Source organism: Schistocerca americana, chromosome 2 (assembly GCF_021461395.2).
Source record: "Schistocerca americana isolate TAMUIC-IGC-003095 chromosome 2, iqSchAmer2.1, whole genome shotgun sequence".
Taxonomy (NCBI): domain Eukaryota; kingdom Metazoa; phylum Arthropoda; class Insecta; order Orthoptera; family Acrididae; genus Schistocerca; species Schistocerca americana.
In genome coordinates this window covers 808,027,770-808,054,448 of record NC_060120.1, presented here as the reverse complement: position 1 = coordinate 808,054,448, position 26,679 = coordinate 808,027,770, and the positions used below count along the sequence as shown (strand labels likewise).

Genomic DNA, 26,679 nt, shown 5'->3' with positions numbered 1-26,679 from the left:
AGTGCCTTTCTGTAACCTTCAGGCAGACAGTGTATAAATCACAGGACTTGTATTACTGGTATGGTCCACGGCTGTAACGAGAATTTCAGTTTTAGGGGGAAGGGAAGTGTGGCAGTATGCGCTAAATGTTCTGCCTTCCTACTAATTGATACTGAATTGGTACGTCTGTCTGTGTGGCAGAGCTGAATTAGAATAATGTTCTGAAGATAAGTTTTATGGAGGAATGGGGGGAGGGGGGGGGGGGGGGGAGGGGGGTGCAGTTGTCTCCCAGTTGTGTACGTCCATGTGTCCCTTTTTCATTAGACTATGTTGTGCAGGAAGTTATGAAGTCATTTCAAAAACAAATATAAAGGATCGCATTTTATGCAGAACATTTCACACGTAAATATTTTAAATTAATCACAATATTTATTGTTCAACATATAATTTATGTACATATCAATCAGATGTCGACTAGACTACACGTCACACATGCATCTAAAATACTCGCAGACTAAGTTGACACTAGGTGCGACAGCTGATGGGAGCCTCCGCATATCCCGTTTACAGTCACTCCCGTCATCCAATGTGCCGAGTGTCAATTTAGTTTGCACGTATAATACTTGAACCCGAGACACAATTGCTCTCTCTTGCACTTACACACACCATGAGTCTTCTTTGTACTTAAAAATATAAGATGGTCATTGTCGTCCATAATATTTGTTTCCAGTCTTCACATCTTTGCAGAACTAACCACATTTTCAGCGTCTGTTTCAGAAACTGTGGCTGGTTTGTGATGTCCATTACACTGGTTGCTCGCCTGGATATCCCTGTCGCACAAAACACCCTTTGAGTTTTTTGATGCGTCATCTTCTTTGTGGTCGTTTCTGTCGCTCGAAGCGGATTCGTCTGTTGGTGAGCACTGCAACTTTTCCGAGGTACTGTCGTTTTGCGATGGAGAGCTGTCGTTCAGAGAGTGAGAACTTTCATTACTCGACGTCTGGTCAACTGGGCGGCCGACAACGCCGTTTGGTTCATCTCCCGAATTTGGAGCATAAATCGTGTCTCCGTCGACGTTTGGCTTGGGCCGACACTCGCCTTCGGGATTGCCGGAGACTAATTCGGCACGAATGGGAGCCGCAGGCTGACAACTGTCTCGTTTCTTGGCAGCGGTTTTCTCGTCGTCGTCAGAGATGGTGGTTTTGCCGATGGCGACATCTGTCTGCGAGTTTGGGGCGTCACTCGCGTGAGAGCTATCTTGCGGCGTATCTTCGCACCTGGTCGGACGGGAGCCGCACCCGTCTGCGCCGGTGCTGCCAGTCTCGGAAGTGGCGGAAGTGCGCGGCTTCTTGAGGGCCGGCGGCGGCTGCGACGAGCCGCCGCAGGCGTCCTCCGCGGGGCCCGCGTAGTGGCGCTCGATGTCCTGCAGGCTGCGGCCCTCAGTCTCCGCCATCAGGAAGTAGACGAACACAAACCCGACGGCGCTGATGGCGGCGTACAGGTAGAAGGCGCCGTACAGAGTCAGCTGCTCCTCCATGCCCAGGTACGTCTTGGTGGATGTGAAGGCCCACACGTACGACAGCGCCGCGGCCACCCCCGCCGCCAGCCCTCGGGTTCTGGAACATATGAGACAAGGATGTTACGGCCGGTTATGTTGCACAGAGAAACTAGTTCTTACTCCTTTAAATTACCAAGTAATATAATTGTTTGTCTTCAGCGCTTTTTATTTTCATAAACTACACATTTAATGCGTTTCAGTGTAAACCATCAGCAGAAATACACTACTGGCCATTAAAATTGCTAAACCACGAAGATGACGTGCTACAGACGCGAAATTTAACCGACAGGAAGAAGATGGCTCTGAGCACTATGGGACTTAACATCTAAGGTCATCAGTCCCCTAGAACTTAGAACTACTTAAACCTAACTAACCTAAGGACATCACACACATCCATGCCCTAGGCAGGATTCGAACCTGCGACCGTAGCGGTCACGCGGTTCCAGACTGAAGCGCCTAGAAACGCTCGGCCACCCCGACCGGCGGAAGAAGATGCTGTGATATGCAGATGATTAGCTTTTCAGAGCATTCACACAAGATTGGCGCCGGTGGCGACACCTACAACGTGCTGACATGAGGAAAGTTTCCAACTGATTTCTCATACACAAACGGCAGTTGACCGGCGTTGCCTGGTGAAACGTTCTTATGATGTCTCGTGTAAGGAGGAGAATTGCGTACCATCACGTTTCCGACTTTCATAAAGGTCGGATTGTAGCCTATCGCGATTGCGGTTTATCGTATCGCGACAATGCTGCTCGTGTTGGTAGATATCCAATGACTGTTAGCAGAATATGGAATCAGTGGGCTCAGGAGAGTAATACGGAACGCCGTACTGGATCGCAACGGCCTCGTATCACTAGCAGTCGAGATGACAGGCATCTTATCTGCATGGCTGTAACGGATCGTGCAGCCACGTCTCGATCCCTGAGTCAACAGATGGGGACGTTTGCAAGACAACATACATCTGCACGAACAGTTCGACGACGTTTGCAGCAGCATGGACTATCAGCTCGGAGACCATCGCTGCGGTTACCCTTGACGCTGCATCACAGACAGGAGCGCCTGCGATGGTGTACTCAACGACGAACCTAGGTGCACGAATGGCAAAACGTCATTTTTTCGGATGAATCCAGGTTCTGTTTACAGCATCATGATGGTCGCATCCGTGTTTGGGGGGCACAATGGAAGCGTGTATTCGTTATCGCCATACTGGGGTACCACGAGGCGTGATGGTATGGGGTGCCACTGGTTACGCCGCGTGGGATTAGTCGAGCGGTCTCAGGCGCTGCAGTCATAGACTGTGCGGCTGGGATTCGAGTCCTCTCTCGGGCATGGGTGTGTGTGTTTATCCTTAGGATAATTTAGGTTAAGTAGTGTGTAAGCTTAGTGACTGATGACCTTAGCAGTTAAGTGCCATACGATTTCACACACATTTGAACATTTTTGCCATTGGTTGCACGTCTCCGTCACTTCTTGTTCGCATTGACGGCACTTTGAACAGTGGACGTTACATTTCAGATGTGTCACGACCCGTGGCCATACCCTTCATTCGGTCCCTGCCAAACCCTACATTTCAGCAGGATAATGCACGACCGCATACTGCAGGTCCTGTACGGGCCTTTGTGGATACAGAAGATGTTCGACTGGTGCCCTGGCCAGCACATTCTCCAGATCTCTCACCAATTGAAAACGTCTGGTCAATGGTGGTCGAGCAACTGGCTCGTCACAATACGCCAGTCACTACTCTTGATGAACTGTGGTATCGTGTTAAAGCTGCATGGGCAGCTGTTCGTGTACACGCCATCCAAAATCTGTTTGACTCAATGCCCAGGCGTATCAAGGCCGTTAGTATGGTCAGAGGTGGTTGTTCTGGGTACTGATTTCTCAGGATATATGCACCCAAATTGCGTGAAAGTGTAATCACATGTCAGTTCTAGTCTAATATATTTGTCCAATGAATACCCGTTATCATCTGCATTTCTTCTTGGTGTAGCAATTTTAATGGCCAGTAGTGTATGTCATAAACAATATGAGAAGTTATATACAGTGCGATTTTTCTAAATGGGGACAGTCCGCAGGAAACGATCCCCATTTTTTGTTAAAACCTTATGATGACAATATTGTGTGTGTGCACGGCGTCGAAGTCCTTAGCACAATGTTTAACCCTCATCGTTGCTTAGCTTATTCAAGTCGACTTCCAACGAAGTAAACGGTACACTTTTCGATTTCTTTATTTCTCTCTATTCTTGTTCTATCACCGGCTGTGGTGGCCGAGCGATTCTAGGCGCTATAGTCTGGAACCGCGCGACCGCTACTGTCGCATGTTTGAATCCTGCCTCGGTCATGGGTGTGTGTGATGTTCTTAGGTTAGTTAGGTTTAAGTAGTTCTAAGTCTAGGAGATTGATGACCTCAGAAGTTAAGTCCCGTAGTGCTCAGAGCCATTTGAACCAAACCAACCAACGCAAAATACATGCTTACCATGAAGTCTTTCCGTGTTTACAGAAGTTTGGTTCAAATGGTTCAAATGGCTCAGAGCACTACGGGACTTAACTTCTGAGGTCATCAATCTCCTAGACTTAGAACTTCTTAAACCTAACTAACCTAAGGACGTCACACACATCCATGCCCGAGGCAGGATTCGAACCTGCGACCGTAGCGGTCGCGCGGTTCCAGACTGAAGCGCCTAGAACCGCTCGGCCACCTCGGCCGGCTTCAGAAGTATATTTCCAAGCAATTATACTAGATACTTATTTGAATGCATGGTGTCTGTTCCTTCGAAAGAACAAGAATAATTGGTAATCCTGGTTGCACAGTTGATCTACTTTCTTCAGTGCGAAGAAGTCCGACTTCCTATGGGAATCTCTAAGCAGCGAACGGAGTATAATGGGCAGGGACTGCGGATAGGTGGAGCTCGGTGGGAGTTTAGGTCGGCCGTGAGGCGTTACGCGGTAGTCCATGTAGTTCCTATCAGGCTGTGTCCCGGATGGCGCACAGTGGTTACCGCACCTGCCTAGTAATCAGGAGAGCTTCGGACCGAATCCCAGTCCGGTACACATTTTCGCTCGTCGCCCTGGTTCCGAATAACGTCTCATTGCAGCTGACAGCAGTCATCCCCCTTCAATTTACATATGCTAGATACCGCTATGCCATAGTGTTTTTATGGAAACACTTCTACATGTACTCTGACAACATCTGGTCTCTTTTCTCTCTGTCTTTTGTTACAGTGCTGCTGTCACAGTGGCATCTACGCAGGAGAAAGAGTAATGTGTTCCGTGATTTCATGAAACACTGTCGCCTATAATAGTTCACCGACCGTTCCGACGTACCTATGGTCGAGATTTCCCTATCATTATGGCAACAGTTTACCAGGACGTGCTGGAACATTATATTGCTTCTCAGGTACAGGAGTTTCAACAATGCGTGATGTTACAACAAGATCACGTACCGCCACACCGGGGCTATTTGTTCGCCAGCTCTTTCCGAACAGACTCCGTACACCGAACTAAACCATTCTCGACCCCCATTTCTATCGAGTTACTTAGACGATAAAGTTCTCACTTCACCATTTCCGCCGGCCGGGGTGGCCGAGCGGTTCTAGGCGCTTCAGTCTGGAACCGAGCGACCGCTACGGTAGCAGGTTCGAATCCTGCCTCGGGGATGGATGTGTGTGATGTCCTTAGGTTAGTTATGTGTAAGTAGTTATAAGTTCTAGGGGACTGATGACTTCAGATGTTAAGTCCCATGGTGTTCAGAGCCATTTGAATTTCACCATTTCCTATTGCGCAAAGTCTCGTAGCACGAATACGAGATACTGTAGATGTAGCGACGTGAAAGATGTTGGCAAAGACATAGAATTTATCACCTAGACGTTTTACGTTCAACAAACCGATCACATGTGGAAATTCATAATTTTAGATAACATTATTGGGAACAGCGTAAAATTAGTAAAACATAGTCTTGATCACACAGACATTTATTAAAGATATGACTGGTTTCGGCCTCTAGTGGTACGCCACCTTCAGATAATGCAACATCCGGCTGATGATGATGCTTGGAACTGTGCTGACCTCAGACTCAAAATTGTCATCATCGTCAGCCGGATGATGCATTACCTGAAGATGATCTACTACTAGAGGCCGAAATGAATCATATTTTTAATAAATGTCTGTGTGATAAAGACTGTTTTTTACTAATCTTACATGTGGAAATGTGTCCATAAAATCCATCAGTCAGTAGTTGTACTCCTGACGATGATGGCGGAGCTAGCCATCGAAAGCTCGAGGATTTTATCGGAATTGATGCTGCTCGAAAACAGAAGATTTTTATCCTATACATAAAAAGCTTCGAGTTAAGCTACAATTTACAACAAACCGCATAGCTGCATCTAACAATTTCTTAAAATTAAAATTTTTGTATTTGGGGAAGACTTTATGCTCATCATATTCTTTATACTTTCGTTACTCTGGCTCACTTGATATAACTACTCTGGGTCCATCTGTTACCTGCAAACAAGAAACAAATGTTTCCAGAATGAGATTTTCACTCTGCAGCGGAGTGTGCGCTGATATGAAACTTCCTGGCAGATTAAAACTGTGTGCCCGACCGAGACTCGAACTCGGGACCTTTGCCCGCGAAAGGCAAAGGTCCCGAGTTCGAGTCTCGGTCGGGCACACAGTTTTAATCTGCCAGGAAGTTTCAAGAAACAAATGTCTCTGTAGATTTTAGTGAACTATTGCTAAACACAGTTCAATGAAAATCTCCTCCTAAATTCGTTTCCTAATTTTAGCAGTCTCCAATCCTTTGGTTTCACCCTTCCTCTTCCCCTTCCTGATTTTCTTTGCCTATCACAAAACCGTTCCCTCAAGGCAAATGGCGCCGTAGGCACTGGCACCGGCTTTCACACCTTAGTTGCACTACTACTGCACCCTTATACAAACGTATGAAAAACTGTCATCTTAATATGAAAACTGAAAGAAAAAAAGCATATATCGTCCACAGGTGTACGATGCTGTGTTTATGACAATTTCTGTGTACTAACCGCATAATCCGTAAATAACACTTCACTCTGATTTCCCACATTTCGTATTGCTGGAAGAGCTTGAGGGCGTCAAATGAAATACATTTGTTACGGAGATTAACGAATTACTTACTCTCTTTTTTATTGTGCCTTCTTCACAAATACCTGTGTTTAATGTTCTTTATTAATCGCCGTCGGTTTCGATGCGCTCAGGGTCTCATCATTAGGCCACTGCTGAACATACACACATCAAAAAAAGTTTTGCATTAACCCGGTTCCCAGAACTCCTGAAGACAGACGTTGACTGTGGATATTCTATCTCAGGCACAGTCCGTTTGATTGTTCAGAGATGTCACTAAACCCGCCCAAAGATATAAAAAACCATGCATGAGCATCGCCTATTAGACGGAGGAGGTTCCGAAAGCCGATCAGTTACAGTCATTCCACCAGGAAAGAGGTACACGGCTCGTGTTGTCTGTAATTCAACCATGCCTAGACGGTCAATACCGTGGTTCGATGACATCCGCTTTGTTACCTTGTCCCAGGAAGGGCTCTCAACAAGGGAAGTGTCCAGGCATCTCGGAGTGAACCAAAGCGATGATGTTCGGGCATGGAGGAGATATAGAGCCAGGAACTGTCGACGACATGCCCCATTCAGGCATCCCAAGCGCTACTATTACAGTGGATGACCGCTACCTACGAATTATGTATGGCTCGGAGGAACACTGACAGCAACGCCACCATCTTGAATAATGCTTTTCGTGCAGCCACAGGACGTCGTGTTACGACTCAAACTGTGCACAATAAGCTGCGTGATGCACAACTTCAGCTCCTACGTCCATGCCGAGGTCCATCTTTGCAACCACGACAGCATGCAGCGCGGTACAGATGGGCCCAACAACAGTCTGAATGGACCGCTCAGGATTGACATCACGTGCTCTTCACCGATGAGTGTCGCATATGCATTCAACCACACAATCGTCGGAGACTTGTTTGGAGGCAACCCGATCAGGCTGAACGCCTTAGACACACTGTCCAGTGAGTTGCAGCAAGGTGGAGGTTCCGTGCTGTTTTTTGGTGGCTTTATGTGGCGCCGACGTACGTCGCTGGTGGTCAGCGAAGGCGCCGTAACGGCTGTGAGATACGCGAATGCCATCCTCCGACAGATGGTGCACCATATCGGCAGCATATTGGCGAGGCATTTGTCTTCATGGGCAAAATTCGCGTCCTCATCGTGCACATCTTGTGAATGACTTCCTTCAGGATAATGACATCGCTCGACTAGAGTGGCCAGCATGTTCTCCAGACACGAATCGTATCGAACATGCCGGGGATAGACTGAAAGGGCTTTTTATGGACGACGTGTTCCACCAACCACTCTGAGGGATCTAAGCCGAATCGCCGTTGAGGCATGGCACAATCTGGACCAACAGTGCCTTGATGAACTTGTGGATAGTATGTCACAACGAATAGAGGCATGCATCAATGCAAGAGGACGTGCTACTGGATATTGGAGGTACCGGTGTGTACAGCAGTTTGGACCACCACCTCTGAAGGTCTCGCTGTATGGTGGTACAACATACAATGTATGGTTTTTATAAACAATAAAAAGAGCATAAATGATGTTTATGTTTTATCTCTGTTCCAATTTTCTGTACAGGTTCCGGAACTCTCGGAACCGAGGTGATGCAAAACTTTTTTGATTTCGGAAGTACCTAGGTTATTATGTACGTCTCCTCCTTAACTCGTGTACTCTGTGTCCATAAGGTGTTGGTCTCATTTCAAAAAATCGTAACTTGCAAACTATTAGAGACAGAAAAACTTTTAGTAGCTCCCGAAGTTTTTTATTTTGTCTTTTGTTATAATTTTGACTTGGTGTGTATCAAATTGGCGACACACCAGGAGAAAATGCACGGTATCGTATGGTACGCAGAATCGAAATCTGTGACAACAGTGCTTCGGAATTGTGTACTAGAGTACGACAGGGGACAATTTAAAAAAAAAGTATATTGTTGTGGTTGAAAAACGTCAGAGATACGGACAGTGTCAAAGATCATCCTCGCAGTAGACTCCCTTCTTTCTGAAAGCACATGTTGGCAGAGTGCGAGCTACATTTCAATCCTGCCGCCAAAAATCAATTCATCGTGCACCACGCGAATTGCTGGAAGCAAGATCAAGTGTCCGTAAAGTGTTATATCCGTCAGGGTCTTTTTGCGTACAAAGCGCAAATGGTGCAAGCACTGGAGCCAAACGATCGTCCTCTGGGGTATGCATTCGCGTGCTTCACCACTGGCTTCCACAGATGCCGACAATTACATAAAAGTGACCGATTTCGGATGAAGCAACGTTCCACATTTCTGGACATGTGAATCGCCACAACACGAGGATTTGGGGCTCCACAACACACACCTGAGCGTTTCCGTAACAGCCCGAAGCTTAACGTTTTGTGTTGTCCAATGTAGGATAGGATGATAGGTCCACTTTGTTTCGGTGAGAAACCCTAATGTGAAATGTTAAACTGGAGATGTTCGAACAGTTCCTCCTACCACAGATCGAAGAGCTGCAGTTGTCCATCTTGCAGCATAATGGCGCACCCCCACATTTTAATTTGAACGCGCGGAATGGGCTGAATGACATTTCCTGTGACATAAATGGATCGTTATCGTCCGATTGCATGGCCACTTCTCTCTCCTGATGTCACGCCATTAGGCTTCTTTTTGTGGGGTTACGTCAAGGATCGCATGTATACGTCACCACTCGATGACATTGCTAATCCCTGTGCACAGGTTTGTATAGCCAGCAGAACTGTTGACCCATATACAGGGAGGTTTCACAATTCATATTTCACACTTTTAGAGCTTGTAGAAGGGACTTAGTAGATCAAGTTGTGCATAGGAATCCATGTCCTGAAACGTCATCAGACGACTCTATAGAGCGGCAAATTTATAGGCCACAGCGCCTGTAAATTCCTTCACATGCAAGGTGATTCCACTATGATGTTACAAACTTTCTAGGATGACGGAGAAGGATAAATGTGTAAGTTTGAGATAAAGGTCCTTTTATAGAAATTGAACGAGTCGAAAGTTATAAGCGAAATCGTACTGATACACTCCTGGAAATGGAAAAACGAACACATTGACACCGGTGTGTCAGACCCACCATACTTGCTCCGGACACTGCGAGAGGGCTGTACAAGCAATGATCACACGCACGGCACAGCGGACACACCAGGAACCGCGGTGTTGGCCGTCGAATGGCGCTAGCTGCGCAGCATTTGTGCACCGCCGCCGTCAGTGTCAGCCAGTTTGCCGTGGCATACGGAGCTCCATCGCAGTCTTTAACACTGGTAGCATGCCGCGACAGCGTGGACGTGAACCGTATGTGCAGTTGACGGACTTTGAGCGAGGGCGTATAGTGGGCATGCGGGAGGCCGGGTGGACGTACCGCCGAATTGCTCAACACGTGGGGCGTGAGGTCTCCACAGTACATCGATGTTGTCGCCAGTGGTCGGCGGAAGGTGCACGTGCCCGTCGACCTGGGACTGGACCGCAGCGACGCACGGATGCACGCCAAGACCGTAGGATCCTACGCAGTGCCGTAGGGGACCGCACCGCCACTTCCCAGCAAATTAGGGACACTGTTGCTCCTGGGGTATCGGCGAGGACCATTCGCAACCGTCTCCATGAAACTGGGCTACGGTCCCGCACACCGTTAGGCCGTCTTCCGCTCACGCCCCAACATCGTGCAGCCCGCCTCCAGTGGTGTCACGACAGGCGTGAATGGAGGGACGATTGGAGACGTGTCGTCTTCAGCGATGAGAGTCGTTTCTGCCTTGGTGCCAATGATGGTCGTATGCGTGTTTAGCGCCGTGCAGGTGAGCGCCACAATCAGGACTGCATACGACCGAGGCACACAGGGCCAACACCCGGCATCATGGTGTGGGGAGCGATCTCCTACACTGGCCGTACACCACTGATGATAGTCGAGGGGACACTGAATAGTGCACGGTACATCCAAACCGTCATCGAACCCATCGTTCTAGTATTCCTAGACCGGCAAGGGAACTTGCTGTTCCAACAGGACAATGCACGTCCGCATGTATCCCGTGCCACCCAACGTGCTCTAGAAGGTGTAAGTCAACTACCCTGGCCAGCAAGATCTCCGGATCTGTCCCCCATTGAGCATGTTTGGGACTGGATGAAGCGTCGTCTCACGCGGTCTGCACGTCCAGCACGAACGGTGGTCCAACTGAGGCGACAGGTGGAAATGGCATGGCAAGCCGTTCCACAGGACTACATCCAGCATCTCTACGATCGTCTCCATGGGAGAATAGCAGCCTGCATAGCTGCGAAAGGTGGATATACACTGTACTAGTGCCGACATTGTGCATGCTCTGTTGCCTGTGTCTATGTGCCTGTGGTTCTGTCAGTGTGATCATGTGATGTATCTGACCCCAGGAATGTGTCAATAAATTTTCCCCTTCCTGGGACAATGAATTCACGGTGTTCTTATTTCAATTTCCAGGAGTGTACTTCTGAGAGTGGAGTACATGTACTGGTACTGTTGTTGTTAAGATTCTGGGGCAGGCAACTTGCAGAGGTATTAGTATGGACCAAGACAACGAAAAAAAGTCCAGTAAATATGTTCTCTAAAATGCATACCTGAGGAGCTATGAGCACTTGTTCAACAGAGGAGATGTGTTTCACAGTAGAGAAGATGAACAAGTGCTCATAGGCCATCAGGTATGCATTTTAGAGAACATATTTACTGGACTTTTTTTCGTTGTCTTGGTCCATACTAATACCTCTGCAAGATGCCTACCCTAGAATCTTAGCAACAGCAGTACCAGTATATGTACTCCACTCTCAGAAGTATCAGTACGATTTCGCTTATAAATTTCGACTCGTTCATTTTCGGTACAGGGACTTTTACCTCAGATTTATTCTTCTACATCATCCTAGAAAGTTGATAAAATCTTCACGGAATCACCCTATATTTACATACATTTACAGGCCCCGGAGCCTATAACTATGACGCTCTGTAGTACCTTTGGATGTAATCCGGATATGAGTTGCTATGTAAACCTTGATCTACTAAGTCCCTTCTACAACCTCGACAAGTGTGCATCATGAATTTTGGAACACCCTGCATGTGAGGTCTGTCGATACGTTTAACATGCATGTTTTTAGATTTATGTTTCAAAGAGTGCTTTTTAAAGAAATCGAGAACTAATTGGTAAACTTTTTAGTGACTTGCAAGGTGAAAGATTTGTCTTTTTACTATGTCCAAACATGGTGAAATACACGTCGCTATTCAAAACGAAACCACGTTGCTCTATTTCTAATAGTTTCTAAGTTATGAATTTTTTTGAAAAGATAATGGGACTTTATGGACTCCTTGAATAGTTGTGTGAAGTGGATATCTTAAAGATAAAGAGTGGCAGTTATTGAACTATATGAAAAAACTTAAATTAGTTACAAACTACGGCATAAACTCACATTATTCAACATGTAAACGTCATTACAGATATTCGGATTTAGGTTATGACGTGTTAGATATGCTTGCCATCATTGGCGATGATGTGGCGCAGACGAGTAGCGAAATTCTTTATTACCCGCTGAAGTGTCGAAACATCGATGCTTTCGATGACTTCCTGAATGACTGTTTTCAGCTCAGCAATGGTTTTGGGGCTATTGCTGAAGCCGCGCGGAGTGGCCGTACGGTTAAAGGCGCCAAGTCACTGACTGTGCGGCCCCTCCCGCCGGAGGTTCGAGTCCTCCCTCGGGCATGGGTGTGTGTGTGTGTGTGTGTGTGTGTGTGTGTGTGTGTGTGTGTGTGTGTGCGTGTGTGTGTGTGTGTGTGTGTGTGCGTGTGTGTGTTAGTATAAGTTAGTTTAAGTAGTGTGTAAGTCTAGGGACCGATGACCTTTGCAGTTTGGTCCGTTAAGAAAAAACACACACAAAAATGGTTCAAATGGCTCTGAGCACTATGGGACTCAACTGCTGTGGTCATAAGTCCCCTAGAACTTAGAACTACTTAAACCTAACTAACCTAAGGACAGTACACAACACCCAGCCATCACGAGGCAGAGAAAATCCCTGACCCCGCCGGGAATCGAACCCGGGAACCCGGGCGTGGGAAGCGAGAACGCTACCGCACGACCACGAGATGCGGGCAAACACACACACACACACACACACACACACACACACACACGGCGCTGCAGTCCGGAACCGCGGGACTGCTACGGTCGCAGGTTCGAATCCTGCCTCGGGCATGGGTGTGTGTGATGTCCTTAGGTTAGTTAGGTTTAAGTAGTTCTAAGTTCTAGGGGACTTATGAACTAAGATGTTGAGTCCCATAGTGCTCAGAGCCATTTGAACCATTTGAACACACACACACACACACACACACACACACACACACACACACACACACACACACACACACGCTATTGCTGTACACTTTGTCTTTAGTATGACCCATAAGGAGGAGTCGCACGTGTTCACATCTGGAGAATATGACGGCCAATCGAGGCCCATGCCAGTGGCCTCGGGTACCCCAGAGCCTGAATACGGTCCCCAAAGTGCTCCTCCAGGGCATCAAACACTCTCCTGATTCGATAGGGTCGAGCTCCGTCTCGTATGAACGAACATCTTGTCGAAATCAGGTTCACTTTGGTTAGTGGGGATGAAATCATCTTCCATAGCCTTGGCGTTCCGTTCGGTAGTCACCGTGTCATCAAGGAATATCGCACCGATTATTCTGTGACTGGACATTGCACACTATACAGTCACCCGTTGAGGGTAAAAAGACTTCTCGACAGCGAAATGCAGATTATCAGACCCCCAACTGCGCCAATTTTGCTTATTGACGAACCCATCCAAATGAAAATGGGCTTCGTCGCTAAACCAAACCATGCATGTGTATACTAATTCCCATCATGCCCCAAGGGCAACCTTGCAACTCGTTCAGAAGTAATGACGATTTTATTTGATATAGTTCAATAACTGTCACCCTGTTGTTTTGTATTAGTGCAACGTGCCACCTGGTCGCAGCAGCGACCGGAAGCTTACTGCAGGTAAGAATGTTTTCTGCCCGGCCATCCACACAATGCACAGCCGGAATTGGCCGGGACTGGAGAGACGGGCCGTGACCGCCAAGCAGCGCGCACGCGCCACTGTGTTTCGCAATAAAGTCTCTAAATACAGTCCACTTTTACCAATCATATATGTACTTGAATTTCAACTGCCCTACCTTTGCAACGAGTGATATGCATTCGTTTGGACTGTGGAAGGAGCGAGGCAGCGCAGAATTTACCGCGCGTTTTGCGGCCGTCTACATTTTGCTCCCCTGGGTGCGGATATAACTAGTCGAACATATTCCGGCACAAAGGCTATGTGCTTTGATTTGCACCTACCGCGAATTACGAGTATCCGGTTATCGTGGCTTTTTGTGTGATTCTCCGTGATTACTATACGTTCCGCATGTCTCTCGAGTATCAGCAGTGATAGACGTCCGTGCCAGAGCTCTCCACGGTACATACGCCGCGAGAATTATGTTGTGAAGTGCTTTTCAAGCCAGCAGACGTCGTAACACAGCCAAGCAGTTCCGACAACACGACACCAGTGCATCAGTGAGCGCCATCCGTCGACGTCTGCGCCAGTAGCTGCAGCCCAGTTAGCGCTCTGCAGGTACCGTCGTCCTGCTCTGTGAGCAGCCTGGCTCTGTTTCCTTAATCTATTACCCTTTGTGCTATTCTCCTGAAGCATGGATCCTGTAGAGAAACGAAATTTAATCAAGAAAGGAGCAGTAATCAAGTCACGAATGAGTAGACTCTCCACATTTATTAATAGCTTTCAAGAAGGTTCCAATCTGAACGACATCAGAGTAAGGCGGTAACTGCTAAATACATGCAAGGATGAATACGACATCCAAACTCAGAGATTAACGATGAACGATACAGTTCCCCACAGTCGTTTAATGAACAAAGTAAGAGCATATGGACTATCAGACCAATTGTGTGATTGGATTGAGGAGTTCCTAGATAACAGGACGCAGCATGTCCTTCTCAATGGAGAGAAGTCTTCCGATGTAAGAGTGATTTCAGGTGTGCCGCAGGGGAGTGTCATAGGACCGTTGCTATTCACAATATACATAAACGACCTTGTGGATGACATCGGAAGTTCACTGAGGCTTTTTGCGGATGATGCTGTGGTGTATCGAGAGGTTGTAACAATGGAAAATTGTACTGAAATGCAGGAGGATCTGCAGCGAATTGACGCATGGTGCAGGAAATGGCAATTGAATCTCAATGTAGGCAAGTGTAATGTGCTGCGAATGCACAGAAAGATAGATCCTTTATCATTTAGCTACAAAATAGCAGGTCAGCAACTGGAAGCAGTTAATACCATAAATTATCTGGGAGTACGCATTAGGAGTGATTTAAAATGGAATGATCATAATATGTTGATCGTCGGTAAAGCAGATGCCAGACAGATTCATTGGAAGAATCCTAAGGAAATGCAATCCGAAAACAAAGGAAGTAGGTTACAGTACGCTTGTTCGCCCACTGCTTGAATACTGCTCAGCAGTGTGGGATCCGTACCAGATAGGGTTGATAGAAGATATAGAGAAGATCCAACGGAGAGCAGCGCGCTTCGTTACAGGATCATATAGTAATCGCGAAAGCGTTACGTAGATGATAGATAAACTCCAGTGGAAGACTCTACAGGAGAGACGCTCAGTAGCTCGGTACGGGCTTTTGTCAAAGTTTCGAGAACATACCTTCACCGAAGAGTCAAACAGTATATTGCTCCCTCCTACGTATATCTCGCGAAGAGACCATGAGGATAAAATCAGAGAGATTAGAGCCCACACAGAGGCATACCGACAATCCTTCTTTCCACGAACAATACGAGACTGGAATAGAAGGGAGAACCGATAGAGGTACTCAAGGTACCCTCCGCCACACACCGTCAGGTGGCTTGCGGAGTATGGATGTAGATGTAGATGTAGAAGAATCTCATGATGCGGACAGGGAGTCGTTTGAAGACTTGTGTTTAGATTTAGAATCAACGATAACGACAATGCTCTAGTCAAATGTTGTGTTACCACCTAAGTCTGCAAGTTCAAGCTCGCAGAAATTTCAGCAATTTCATTACCAAACTTATATGGTAACACAGCAGAATTCATGCACTTCTTCGATACCTTTAAGGCATTAGTTATTAGCAATGAAGCCTTAACTGATGTCCAGCGATATTATTATTAATTGTCATGTATGTCTGGCGAACCTCCTATGCTGGTTCAAAACTTACCAGAGAGTAACTTTAAGACTGCATGGGATTCGATTGTTCAAAGGTATAACAATACCAAGTTAATTGTTGATTTGCATCTAAAAGAACTTCTGAATCTGCCTACCGTCAAAATTGAATCTGCTAAGGGCTTACGGATGTCAATTAATCGGCTAATGAGAAATCTGAACGCTGTTGGGGTAATGCTGGTCGGTATTCTATTGCATGAAACTTTGCTCTCGCACATTTTGCTGCATCACATTAGTGTGACTCTGAGGAAACAGTGGGAATGTAAAACAGCTGACATCACATTTCTGCTTCTGAAAGATTTGGTGGCATTTCTAGAAACCAGCTGTCAGGCGTTAGAGCTCATTCATCCAGACAAAATGCTGCCCCAGTCCCGGCAGCAGGCCGCGAAGCATACTAAGGCAGAAGGGTACAGTTCGCGACGTACATTTCTCGCGACTGCTCCCGACTGTGCGTTCTACAACTCAACGCATAAGTAGGTGCCCTACGTTCAAAGAGAGCGACACTGCTAGCAGAATAGACTTCGTGTACAGACAAAAACTTTGTTTCAACTGTCTGGGCTCGAATCATAGGCAGAAGGAATGCCGTGCTGGCAGCTGCCGTATTTGTAACAAGCACCACAACACATTATTGCACAAGGAACAAGCCAGTAACAGCGACAGTAGAAGCCAGGAAACGAATGTACAACAACAGCAAACATATCGCACAGTGAAAGATCACCAACGTGCATTAGTATTATTATCTACTGCGCTTGTAAACATCGCCGACAAAAATGGGAAGGAGTACAAATGCAGGGTACTTCTTGACAGTGCCTCACAAATGAACTTTAGCTCTAGGAGCTTGGCAGATCGGATGGGACTACAGCTCAGTCGGCATACGATACCAATAAGTGGCATCAGCGATGTTCAATCGGTAGAATCATCGCACGTTTGCAGTGTGTACATTTCCTTTAGAGTTGCTGACTACGGCACACATGCTGTCTGTGCATTACTACCGTGTATAACAGGGCGACTCCCAACAGCAGCCCTTGAATCCTCCACCTGGAAACTTCCTAAGTATCTAAGGTTAGCTGACCCTTCATTTAACAAACCTGGTGAGATTGATCTTCTGCTTGGAGCATCGAGCTTTTTTGATGTATTGCAGCTTGGACAACTGAAAAGGGATCACCTCCCAACCTTACGGGAAACATCATTTGGTTGGATTGTGTCAGGAAAAATACCTCCTCATTCAGTCAAGTCCAATGCTCGAAGAGTACTGTCATACCTTGCACGCAATACCAACCTTAACATTCAGGTCGAAACGTTCTGGCAGCAAGAAGAAGTGAAGTATGTTTCTGTGCACAAGAAAGAAGAGCGATTGCGTGAGGAGCATTTTGCGAAAACCATTCAGAGGAATGCAAATGGCAGATTCGTGGTGAAACTACCAGTGAAAGATAATCATGCAGGACTAGGTGAGTCCGTAAATAATGCTACATGCTGCTTACAACGCTACAGCGACAGCCAGAATTAAGGGCACACTATGTCAGTTTCATGAGAGAATATGAAGACTTGGGTCATATGTAACTGGTGACCACAGATACGGAGAAATGCACGTATTACATGCCACATCATGCAGTGCTTAAAGAATCAAGCAATACGACTAAACTTCGAGTAGTGTTTAATGCCTCAGCAGAGATATCATCGAACAATTCCCTCACAGATTAAAACTGTGTGCCGGACCGAGACTCGAACTCGGGACCTTCGCGGGCAAGTGCTCTACCAACTGAGCTACCCAAGCAAGACTCACGCCCCGTCCTAACAGCTTTACTTCTGCCAGTACCTCGTCTCCTACCTTCCGAAGTTTACAGAAGCTCTCCTGCGAACCTTGCAGAACTAGCACTCCTGAAAGAAAGGATATTTCGGAGACATGGCTTAGCCACAGCCTGGGGGGTGTTTCCAGTCGTGCTTTGGTAGCTCAGTTGGTAGAGCACTTGCCCGTGAAAGGCAAAGGTCCCGAGTTCGAGTTTCGGTCCGCACACAGTTTTAATCTGCCAGGAAGTTTCATATCAGGGCAGACTCCGCTGCAGAGTGAAAATCTCATTCTGGATACCTTCGTAGCCACTGATGCAGAAAACAGTAACGTAAGCTGGACTAAACGACGTATACTTTCTCGGGTTGCCTCTATATTCGATCCATTGGGACTTCTGGGACCAGTTGTAGTGACTTGCAAGGTGTTTGTGCAACATCTCTGGCAAAGACAAATAGAATGAGACACGCCGTTACCAGATGACCTGAAGACACAGTGGGAACAGGTGAATGGTCATCTACCATCAATGAATAGCATTCATATTCAACGAAGGGTGATCAGCAACGGAGTTAAGTGGCTGGAGCTACATGGATTCTCAGATGCCTCCGAGCAAGCATATGGAGCCGGCATTTTCCTTAGAAATGTCTGTCAAGGAAATAATTCCTCAATCAAGTTTTTAACTTCGAAATCCAGAGTAGCGCCAATCAAGCAAACATCACTGCCAAGACTTGAATTGAGCGCAGGCCTACTATTCGCTAGATTGATGGAGAAGGTGAAATCTGGGCTATACTTAAACATCGCCAAAACTTACTTTTGGACAGATTCTACTGTTGTCTTAGCATGGTTGGCGAAGGAATCAACGTCATGGAAAAATGGAAAACGTTTGTTGGAAATCGTGTCTCTGATATCGAGAAACTCTCTGCAGTAGAAGACTGGAACCACGTATCCTCTAAAAATAATCCTGCTGACATCATTTAGAGAGGAATTTTACTGCAACAGCTAGGCAACAGTAAGCTATGGTGGACAGGTCCTTGCTGGCTCTATCAGCCACCATCAGCATGGCCTGTTAACACCATGAAGTATGCACACGAATCAGCGGAGGTACCAGAGAAACATATTCAACATGTTTGCTTGCTCGCAACTACTTGCATTGTGAATGAGAAAGCCCAACATTATTCCTCATGATCAAAACCGCAAAGAGCTATGGCGTATGTGCTGAGATGTATAAACAATCTTAGGCGGTAACCCACTGTGAGGCTTAGTGGAAACCTAACAGCAGGACAACTTCACACAGCATCGAAGGCAGTCATTCGCATGGTGCAACAGCAAGATTATTATAAGGAAATTGAAGAACTACAACATGACCGACCAATCCCCGAGAAAAGCAAACTGAACTCACTTCACCCCTTTCTGGATGTGGAACGGTTGTTAAGGGTGGGTGGCAGATTGGAACAATCAAAAGTTTCTTACAGTCAGAAGCACCCCATGATTCTTCCTCCTAAGCATCCTGTCACTAAATTAATAGTCATGAGCGAGCATCTTTGTTTGTTGCTTGCAGGATCTCAACTGCTGAAAGCAAGCCTCAGACAAAGGTACTGGATACCCAATGGAAGATCTGTAATCAGGCAAATAATCCACAAGTGCCTTCCTTGCTACTGCTTGAAGGCAACCATTGCAACACAGCTCATGGGACAACTTCCGTCAGGGTGTGTAGAGAAAAGCAGACTTCTGCTTAATTGTGGGGTTGACTATGGAGGGCCACTACACGTAAGGAATGGAGGAAAGAGGAGCAAAACTAGTACAAAGGTCTAAATTGCCTTGTTCGTTTGCATGGCAACAAAGGCAGTATATATCGAGCTTGTCACTGATTTGTCCTCCCAAGCTTTCATTGCGGCTCTTCAAAGAGTCATTTCACGACAAGGCGTTTGTGCAAACGTGTACAGTGACAATGGGAAGACGTCTGAGGGTGCAGGAATGGGCCGAGTGAACTGCATAAACTGTTCAGCTGTCAGTTTCACACAACCCAAATCCAGAACTATGCATCGCAGAATGGTACCCACTGGCATTTTATCCTGCCTCATGCGCCGCATTTTGGTAGTCTATGGGAAGCAGGCATAAAATCCATCCAGGCACATTTGACGAGAGTCGTGGGAAACCAAGTGCTGAAGTTTGAAGTACTATACACACTTCTAACACAAAATGAAGCATGATTGAGCTCCCGATCCATTACACAACTTCCTGTCAACCCAGATGAATTCTCCTACCTTACTCCAGGCCATTTTATTATTGGTTAAACTTCAGCATCCATCCCAGAGCCAGGCTTGCTTCCAGAGCCATCATCCAGGTTGTCAAGATGGCAGCTCATCCAGCAGTGCATGCAACACATTTGGAAACGGTGGTCGAGGGATTGCCTATCACAACTACAATAGAGAACTAAGTGGTCATCAACAAAGGACAATCTACAGCCAGTTACATTGGTTCTACTGAAGGAAGACAATTTGCCATCCCTCATGTGGCGGTCTGGGGTCACTGTTGGTACACATCTTGGTCCTGATGGTATGGTACGAGTTATTTCAGTGCGCACAGCAACGGGAATTTATAAATGACCACTGTCAAGGATCTGCGTTGTCCCACAGGTAACATAGAAACTAGTGCACGTAATTATCAAATTACTAAGAGAAATGTTTCTTTTGTTTACAGTGGACAGTTTCTTGGATCATTTTATTTCCTTGTTTGTTTGGTGCAATTTGTGCTGCATTTGATTATTTGTATTTGGGTAATTTATATAAATCACGTAGGCGAAATGTTTTGTATTAATGCAACATGCCACAAGGTCGGAACAGCGACCGGACGCTCGCTACAGGTAAGGATTTTTTTCTGCCTGGCCATGCACACGATGCACAGACGGAACTGGCCAGGACAGGGGAGACGGGCCGTGACCGCCAAGCAGCGTGCACACACCACTGTGTGTCGCAATGTAGTCTATAAATACAGTCCACTTTTACCAATCATGTATGTACTTTAATTTCAGCCACCCTTCCTTTGCAACGAGTGATATGCACTCGTTTGGACTGTGGAAGGAGCGAGGCACCGCAGAACCGAGCGAGGTGGCGCAGTGGTTAGACACTGGACTCGCATTCAGGAGGACGACGGTTCAATCCCGCGTCCGGCCATCCTGATTTAGGTTTTCCGTGATTTCCCTAAATCGCTCCAGGTAAATTTCGGGATGGTTCCTTTCAAAGGGCACGGCCGACTTCCTTCCCCATCCTTCCCTAATCCGATGAGACCGATGACCTCGCTGTCTGGTCTCCTTCCCCACAACAACCAACCAACCACCGCAGAATTTACCGCGTGTTTTGCGGCTGGCTACACCCTGTAATTACTAGTGAATTATTCTTCGCAACGAGCATCTACATCTACATGATTACTCTGCAATTCACATTTAAGCGCTTGATAGAGGGTTCATCGAACCACAATCATACTATCTCTCTACCATTCCGCTCCCGAACAGCGCGCGGGAAAAACGAACACCTAAACCTTTCTGTTCGAGCTCTGATTTCTCTTATTTTATTTTGATGATCATTCCTACCTATGTTGGTTGGGCTCAACAAAATATTTTCGCATTCAGAAGAGAGAGTTGGTGACTGAAATTTTGTAAATAGACCTCGCCGCGACGAAAAACGTCTTTGCTTTAATGACTTCCATCCCAACTCGCGTATCATATCTGCCACACTCTCTCCCCTATTACGTGATAATACAAAACGAGCTGCCCTTTCTTGCACCCTTTCGATGTCCTCCGTCAATCCCACCTGGTAAGGATCCCACACCGCGCAGCAATATTCTAACAGAGGACGAACGAGTGTAGTGTAAGCTGTCTCTTTAGTGGACTTGTTGCATCTTTTAAGTGTCCTGCCAATGAAACGCAACCTTTGGCTCGCCTTCCCCACAATATTATCTATGTGGTCTTTCCAACTGAAATTGTTCGTAATTTTAACACCCAGGTACTTAGTTGAATTGACAGCCTTGAGAATTATACGATTTATCGAGTAATCGAATTCCAACGGATTTCTTTTGGAACTCATGTGGATCACCCCACACTTTTCGTTATTGAGCGTCAACTGCCACCTGCCACACCATACAGCAATCTTTTCTAAATCGCTTTGCAACTGATACTGGTCTTCGGATGAGCTTACTGGACGGTAAATTACAGCATCATCTGCGAACAACCTAAGAGAACTGCTCAGATTGTCACCCAGGTCATTTATATAGATCAGGAACAGCAGAGGTCCCAGGACGCTTCCCTGGGGAACACCTGATATCACTTCAATTTTACTCGATGGTTTGCCGTCTATTACTACGAACTGCGACCTTCCTGACAGGAAATCACGAGTCCAGTCGCCCCGTAGGCCCACAGCTTGATTAGAAGTCGCTTGTGAGGAACGGTGTCAAAAGCTTTCCGGAAATCTAGAAATACGGAATCAACTTGAGATCCCCTGTCGATAGCGGCCATTACTTCGTGCGAATAAAGAGCTAGCTGCGTTGCACAAGAACGATGTTTTCTGAAACCATGCTGATTACGTATCAATAGGTCGTTCCCTTCGAGGTGATTCATAATGTTTGAATACAGCATATGCTCCAAAACCCTACTGCAAACCGACGTCAATGATATACACTCCTGGAAATGGAAAAAAGAACACATTGACACCGGTGTGTCAGACCCACCATACTTGCTCCGGACACTGCGAGAGGGCTGTACAAGCAATGATCACACACACGGCACAGCGGACACACCAGGAACCGCGGTGTTGGCCGTCGAATGGCGCTAGCTGCGCAGCATTTGTGCACCGCCGCCGTTAGTGTCAGCTAGTTTGCCGTGGCATACGGAGCTCCATCGCAGTCTTTAACACTGGTAGCATGCCGCGACAGCGTGGACGTGAACCGTATGTGCAGTTGACGGACATTGAGCGAGGGCGTATAGTGGGCATGCGGGAGGCCGGGTGGACGTACCGCCGAATTGCTCAACACGTGGGGCGTGAGGTCTCCACAGTACATCGATGTTGTCGCCAGTGGTCGGCGGAAGGTGCACGTGCCCGTCGACCTGGGACCGGACCGCAGCGACACACGGATGCACGCCAAGACCGTAGGATCCTACGCAGTGCCGTAGGGGACCGCACCGCCACTTCCCAGCAAATTAGGGACACTGTTGCTCCTGGGGTATCGGCGAGGACCATTCGCAACCGTCTCCATGAAGCTGGGCTACGGTCCCGCACACCGTTAGGCCGTCTTCCGCTCACGCCCCAACATCGTGCAGCCCGCCTCCAGTGGTGTCGCGACAGGCGTGAATGGAGGGACGAATGGAGACGTGTCGTCTTCAGCGATGAGAGTCGCTTCTGCCTTGGTGCCAATGATGGTCGTATGCGTGTTTGGCGCCGTGCAGGTGAGCGCCACAATCAGGACTGCATACGACCGAGGCACACAGGGCCAACACCCGGCATCATGGTGTGGGGAGCGATCTCCTACACTGGCCGTACACCACTGGTGATCGTCGAGGGGACACTGAATAGTGCACGGTACATCCAAACCGTCATCGAACCCATCGTTCTACCATTCCTAGACCGGCAAGGGAACTTGCTGTTCCAACAGGACAATGCACGTCCGCATGTATCCCGTGCCACCCAACGTGCTCTAGAAGGTGTAAGTCAACTACCCTGGCCAGCAAGATCTCCGGATCTGTCCCCCATTGAGCATGTTTGGGACTGGATGAAGCGTCGTCTCATGCGGGCTGCACGTCCAGCACGAACGCTGGTCCAACTGAGGCGCCAGGTGGAAATGGCATGGCAAGCCGTTCCACAGGACTGCATCCAGCAGCTCTACGATCGTCTCCATGGGAGAATAGCAGCCTGCATTGCTGCGAAAGGTGGATATACACTGTACTAGTGCCGACATTGTGCATGCTCTGTTGCCTGTGTCTATGTGCCTGTGGTTCTGTCAGTGTGATCATGCGATGTATCTGACCCCAGGAATGTGTCAATAAATTTTCCCCTTCCTGGGACAATGAATTCACGGTGCTCTTATTTCAATTTCCAGGAGTGTAGATCTGTAGTTCGATGGATTACTCCTACTACCCTTCTTAAACACTGGTGCGAGCTGCGCAATTTTCCAATCAGTAGGTACAGATATATCGGTGAGCGAGCGGTTGTATATGATTGCTAAGTACGGAGCTATTGTATCAGCGTAATCTGAAAGGAACCTAATCGGTATACAATCTGGACCTGAAGACTTGCCCGTATCAAGCGATTTGAGTTGCTTCGCAACCCCTAAGGTATCTACTTCTAAGAAACTCATGCTGGCAGCTGTTCGTGGTTCAAATTCTGGAATATTCCATTCGTCTTCCCTGGTGAAGGAATTTCGGAAAACTGCGTTCAATAACTCCGCTTTAGCGGCACAGTCGTCGGTAACAGTACCATCGGCACTGCGCAGATAAGGTATTGACTGCGTCTTGCCGCTTGTGTACTTTACATACGACCAGAATTTCTTCGGATTTTCTACCAAATTTCGAGACAGTGTTTCGTTGTGGAATCTATTAAGGGCATCTCGCATTGAAGTCCGTGCCAAATTTCGCGCGTCTGTAAATTTTAGCCAATCTTCGGGATTTCGCGTTCTTCTGAACTTCGCATGCTTTTTCCGTCGCCTCTGCAAGAGCGTTAGAATCTGTTTTGTGTACCATGGGGGATCAGTTCCATCTCTTACCAATTTATGAGGTATGAATCTCTCAGTTGCTGTTGCTACTATATCTTTGAATTTCAGCCACATCTCGTCTACATTTGTATAGTCAGTTCGGAAGGAATGGAGATTGTCTCTTAGGAAGGCTTCTAGTGACACTTTATCCGCTTTTTTAAATAAAATTATTTTGCGTTTGTTTCACAGTCGTCGGTAACAGTACCATCGGCACTCCGCTCTTGTGGGACTGTTGCTCAGGGACGTTCGTTTTTAAGCGTCCGGTAGTGCGTGCGTGTGTGTGTGTGTGTGTGTGTGTGTGTGTGTGTGTGTGTGTGTGTGTGTGTGTGTATGGCCGGGGAGCGCAGACCTGTAGGGGAAGATCTCGCTGAGCAGCATCCAGGGGATGGGCACGATGCCGAGCGACCACGTGAGGTAGAGCAGAACGAAGAGCAGCAGCGGCGCCCAGCTGCCCACGGGCAGCGTCTCACCCGGCGGCAGCGCGGTGTGCGCCTGCGCGTAGACGGCCAGTAGCAGGCAGCAGGCGGTACCCAGCGCAAGCGACGCCAGCGTCAGAGGCCGCTTGCCGGTCCAGTGCACCGCCACCATGCACAGCACGTTGCCCACGATGCCGGTCGCGCCCGTCGCCACCTGCGTACACGGGCACTGAGGAAACACTGCGAAGGCTGAATGATACAAGCTGACGTGAATAAAAATAATGAAAGTGTGAGGTGGCAGTACGTTTAACCTTTAGTGTCACGTCAACCACGATGTCAATAGAAGCCGAATTCAGTTTCAAGTGTGACTTGGAAACGGTCGTGTCCTTTCACAAAGGACTCATCCTCTCTCAAATGATTTACGGACATCATGGGAAATATACATCTTGGGTGGTTTGACCCTCATTCATTCTAATCAGAATTTAGGGCTATAAGAGTCACAATTGTTCTGCTGTTCGTTACGTATTATTCCTCAATACTGTTCTGTTTCATTCTGTTGACTGCTGGAAGAGGTTAAATGAGCAGTATTTTTACAGTACCTATCCCTGCGAGAGGTAGTTAAGGAATTTTGCTACCTAGGCTGCAAAATAACCTACGATTGATGGAGCATGGAGAACATCAGAAACAGACTTACGCTGGAAAAAGTGCATTCGTGGCCAATAAGTCTTCTAGAATCAAACATAGTTTTTAATTGGAGGAAGAAATTTCTGAGGATGTCCGTTTGGATGGCTGGCTCTGAGCACTATGCGACTTAACTTCTGAGGTCATCAGTCCCCTAGAACGTAGACCTACTTGAACATAACTAACCTAAGGACATCACACACATCCCTGCCCGAGGCAGGATTCGAACCTGCGACCGTAGCGGTCGCGCGGTTCCAGACTGTAGCGCCTAGAACCGCTCGGCCATCACGGCCGGCTGTGCGTTTGGAGCCCAGCATTGTATGGAGAGTATCACGGACTGTGGTACAACCAGAACACAAGAGCATCGAAGCATTTGAGATGTGATGCTGCAGAAGAATCCTGAATATTAAGTGGACTCATAAGGTATGCAATGAGGAGGGTCTCTGCACAATCGGTGAGGGAAGGAATACATGGGAGACCGTGAGAAGAAGAAGGGACATCACAGAATAATTTCCATGATACTAGAGGGAGCTGTCGAGGGTAAAAACTGTAGAGGAAGACATAGATTGGGATAATTTCAGCATACATATATGAGGACAAAGCTTGCAAGTGCTACTTCCAGATGAAAGGGTTGGCACAGGAGAGGAATTCATTGTGGTCCGCATCAAAGTAGTCAGAAGACTGATGAAAAAAAAAAAAATCACAGTGGGCTGTCTTAAGAACTATGGACATTACCGCAGAGTGGTAGATGTGTGCCTCAATGATACAAATAGTCGTACCATAGTTGGAACTACATCCGAGGTGTGTCTGTCAAGAAGAAAGTAGTATCACGTATTGATACCATCCTTCAGCTATGGAATTTGAAGTTTCTGTTCAACACCAACAGCTGTCACTCGGGATCTGGCGGATCGAATGGTGTGCGTCCACTGAGACACACATCCAGCAGCTCCGTACCATGAGTCCCTTCTGCTGCCGCAATATAGGGGGGCTGACAGTAGCCAGTCTGCTCACTTATACCCGGAGCCATTTAGGGACATGATGCTATGCAGATGCTGGCTGGTCGTGGACCTATCTTCATCGTCCATGCTCTAGTACAGAAAGACTTTTCCTTGTGGACATTGTGATACCTGGACTCTGTTTCTTGCTGCAATATTTTATTGAGTCTTTGTTACATTGAAGTAATA

At 47.2% G+C, this 26,679-nt stretch overlaps 1 protein-coding gene across 1 annotated transcript in view; it reads right to left on the bottom strand.

The window, feature by feature from the left end:
• Window positions 1–380: 380 nt before the first annotated feature.
• The window catches only part of LOC124595037 (facilitated trehalose transporter Tret1-like), a 326,026-nt gene continuing 299,727 nt past the window's right edge, over window positions 381–26,679 (bottom strand). Inside the window, exons 8-9 of the mRNA XM_047133599.1 lie at window positions 24,748–25,028; window positions 381–1,595 (exon numbers count right to left, since the gene is read on the bottom strand). Coding sequence (XP_046989555.1) covers window positions 713–1,595; window positions 24,748–25,028 — 1,164 coding nt within the window. The 3' untranslated portion in view covers window positions 381–712. The remainder of the gene's footprint in view (window positions 1,596–24,747; window positions 25,029–26,679) is intronic.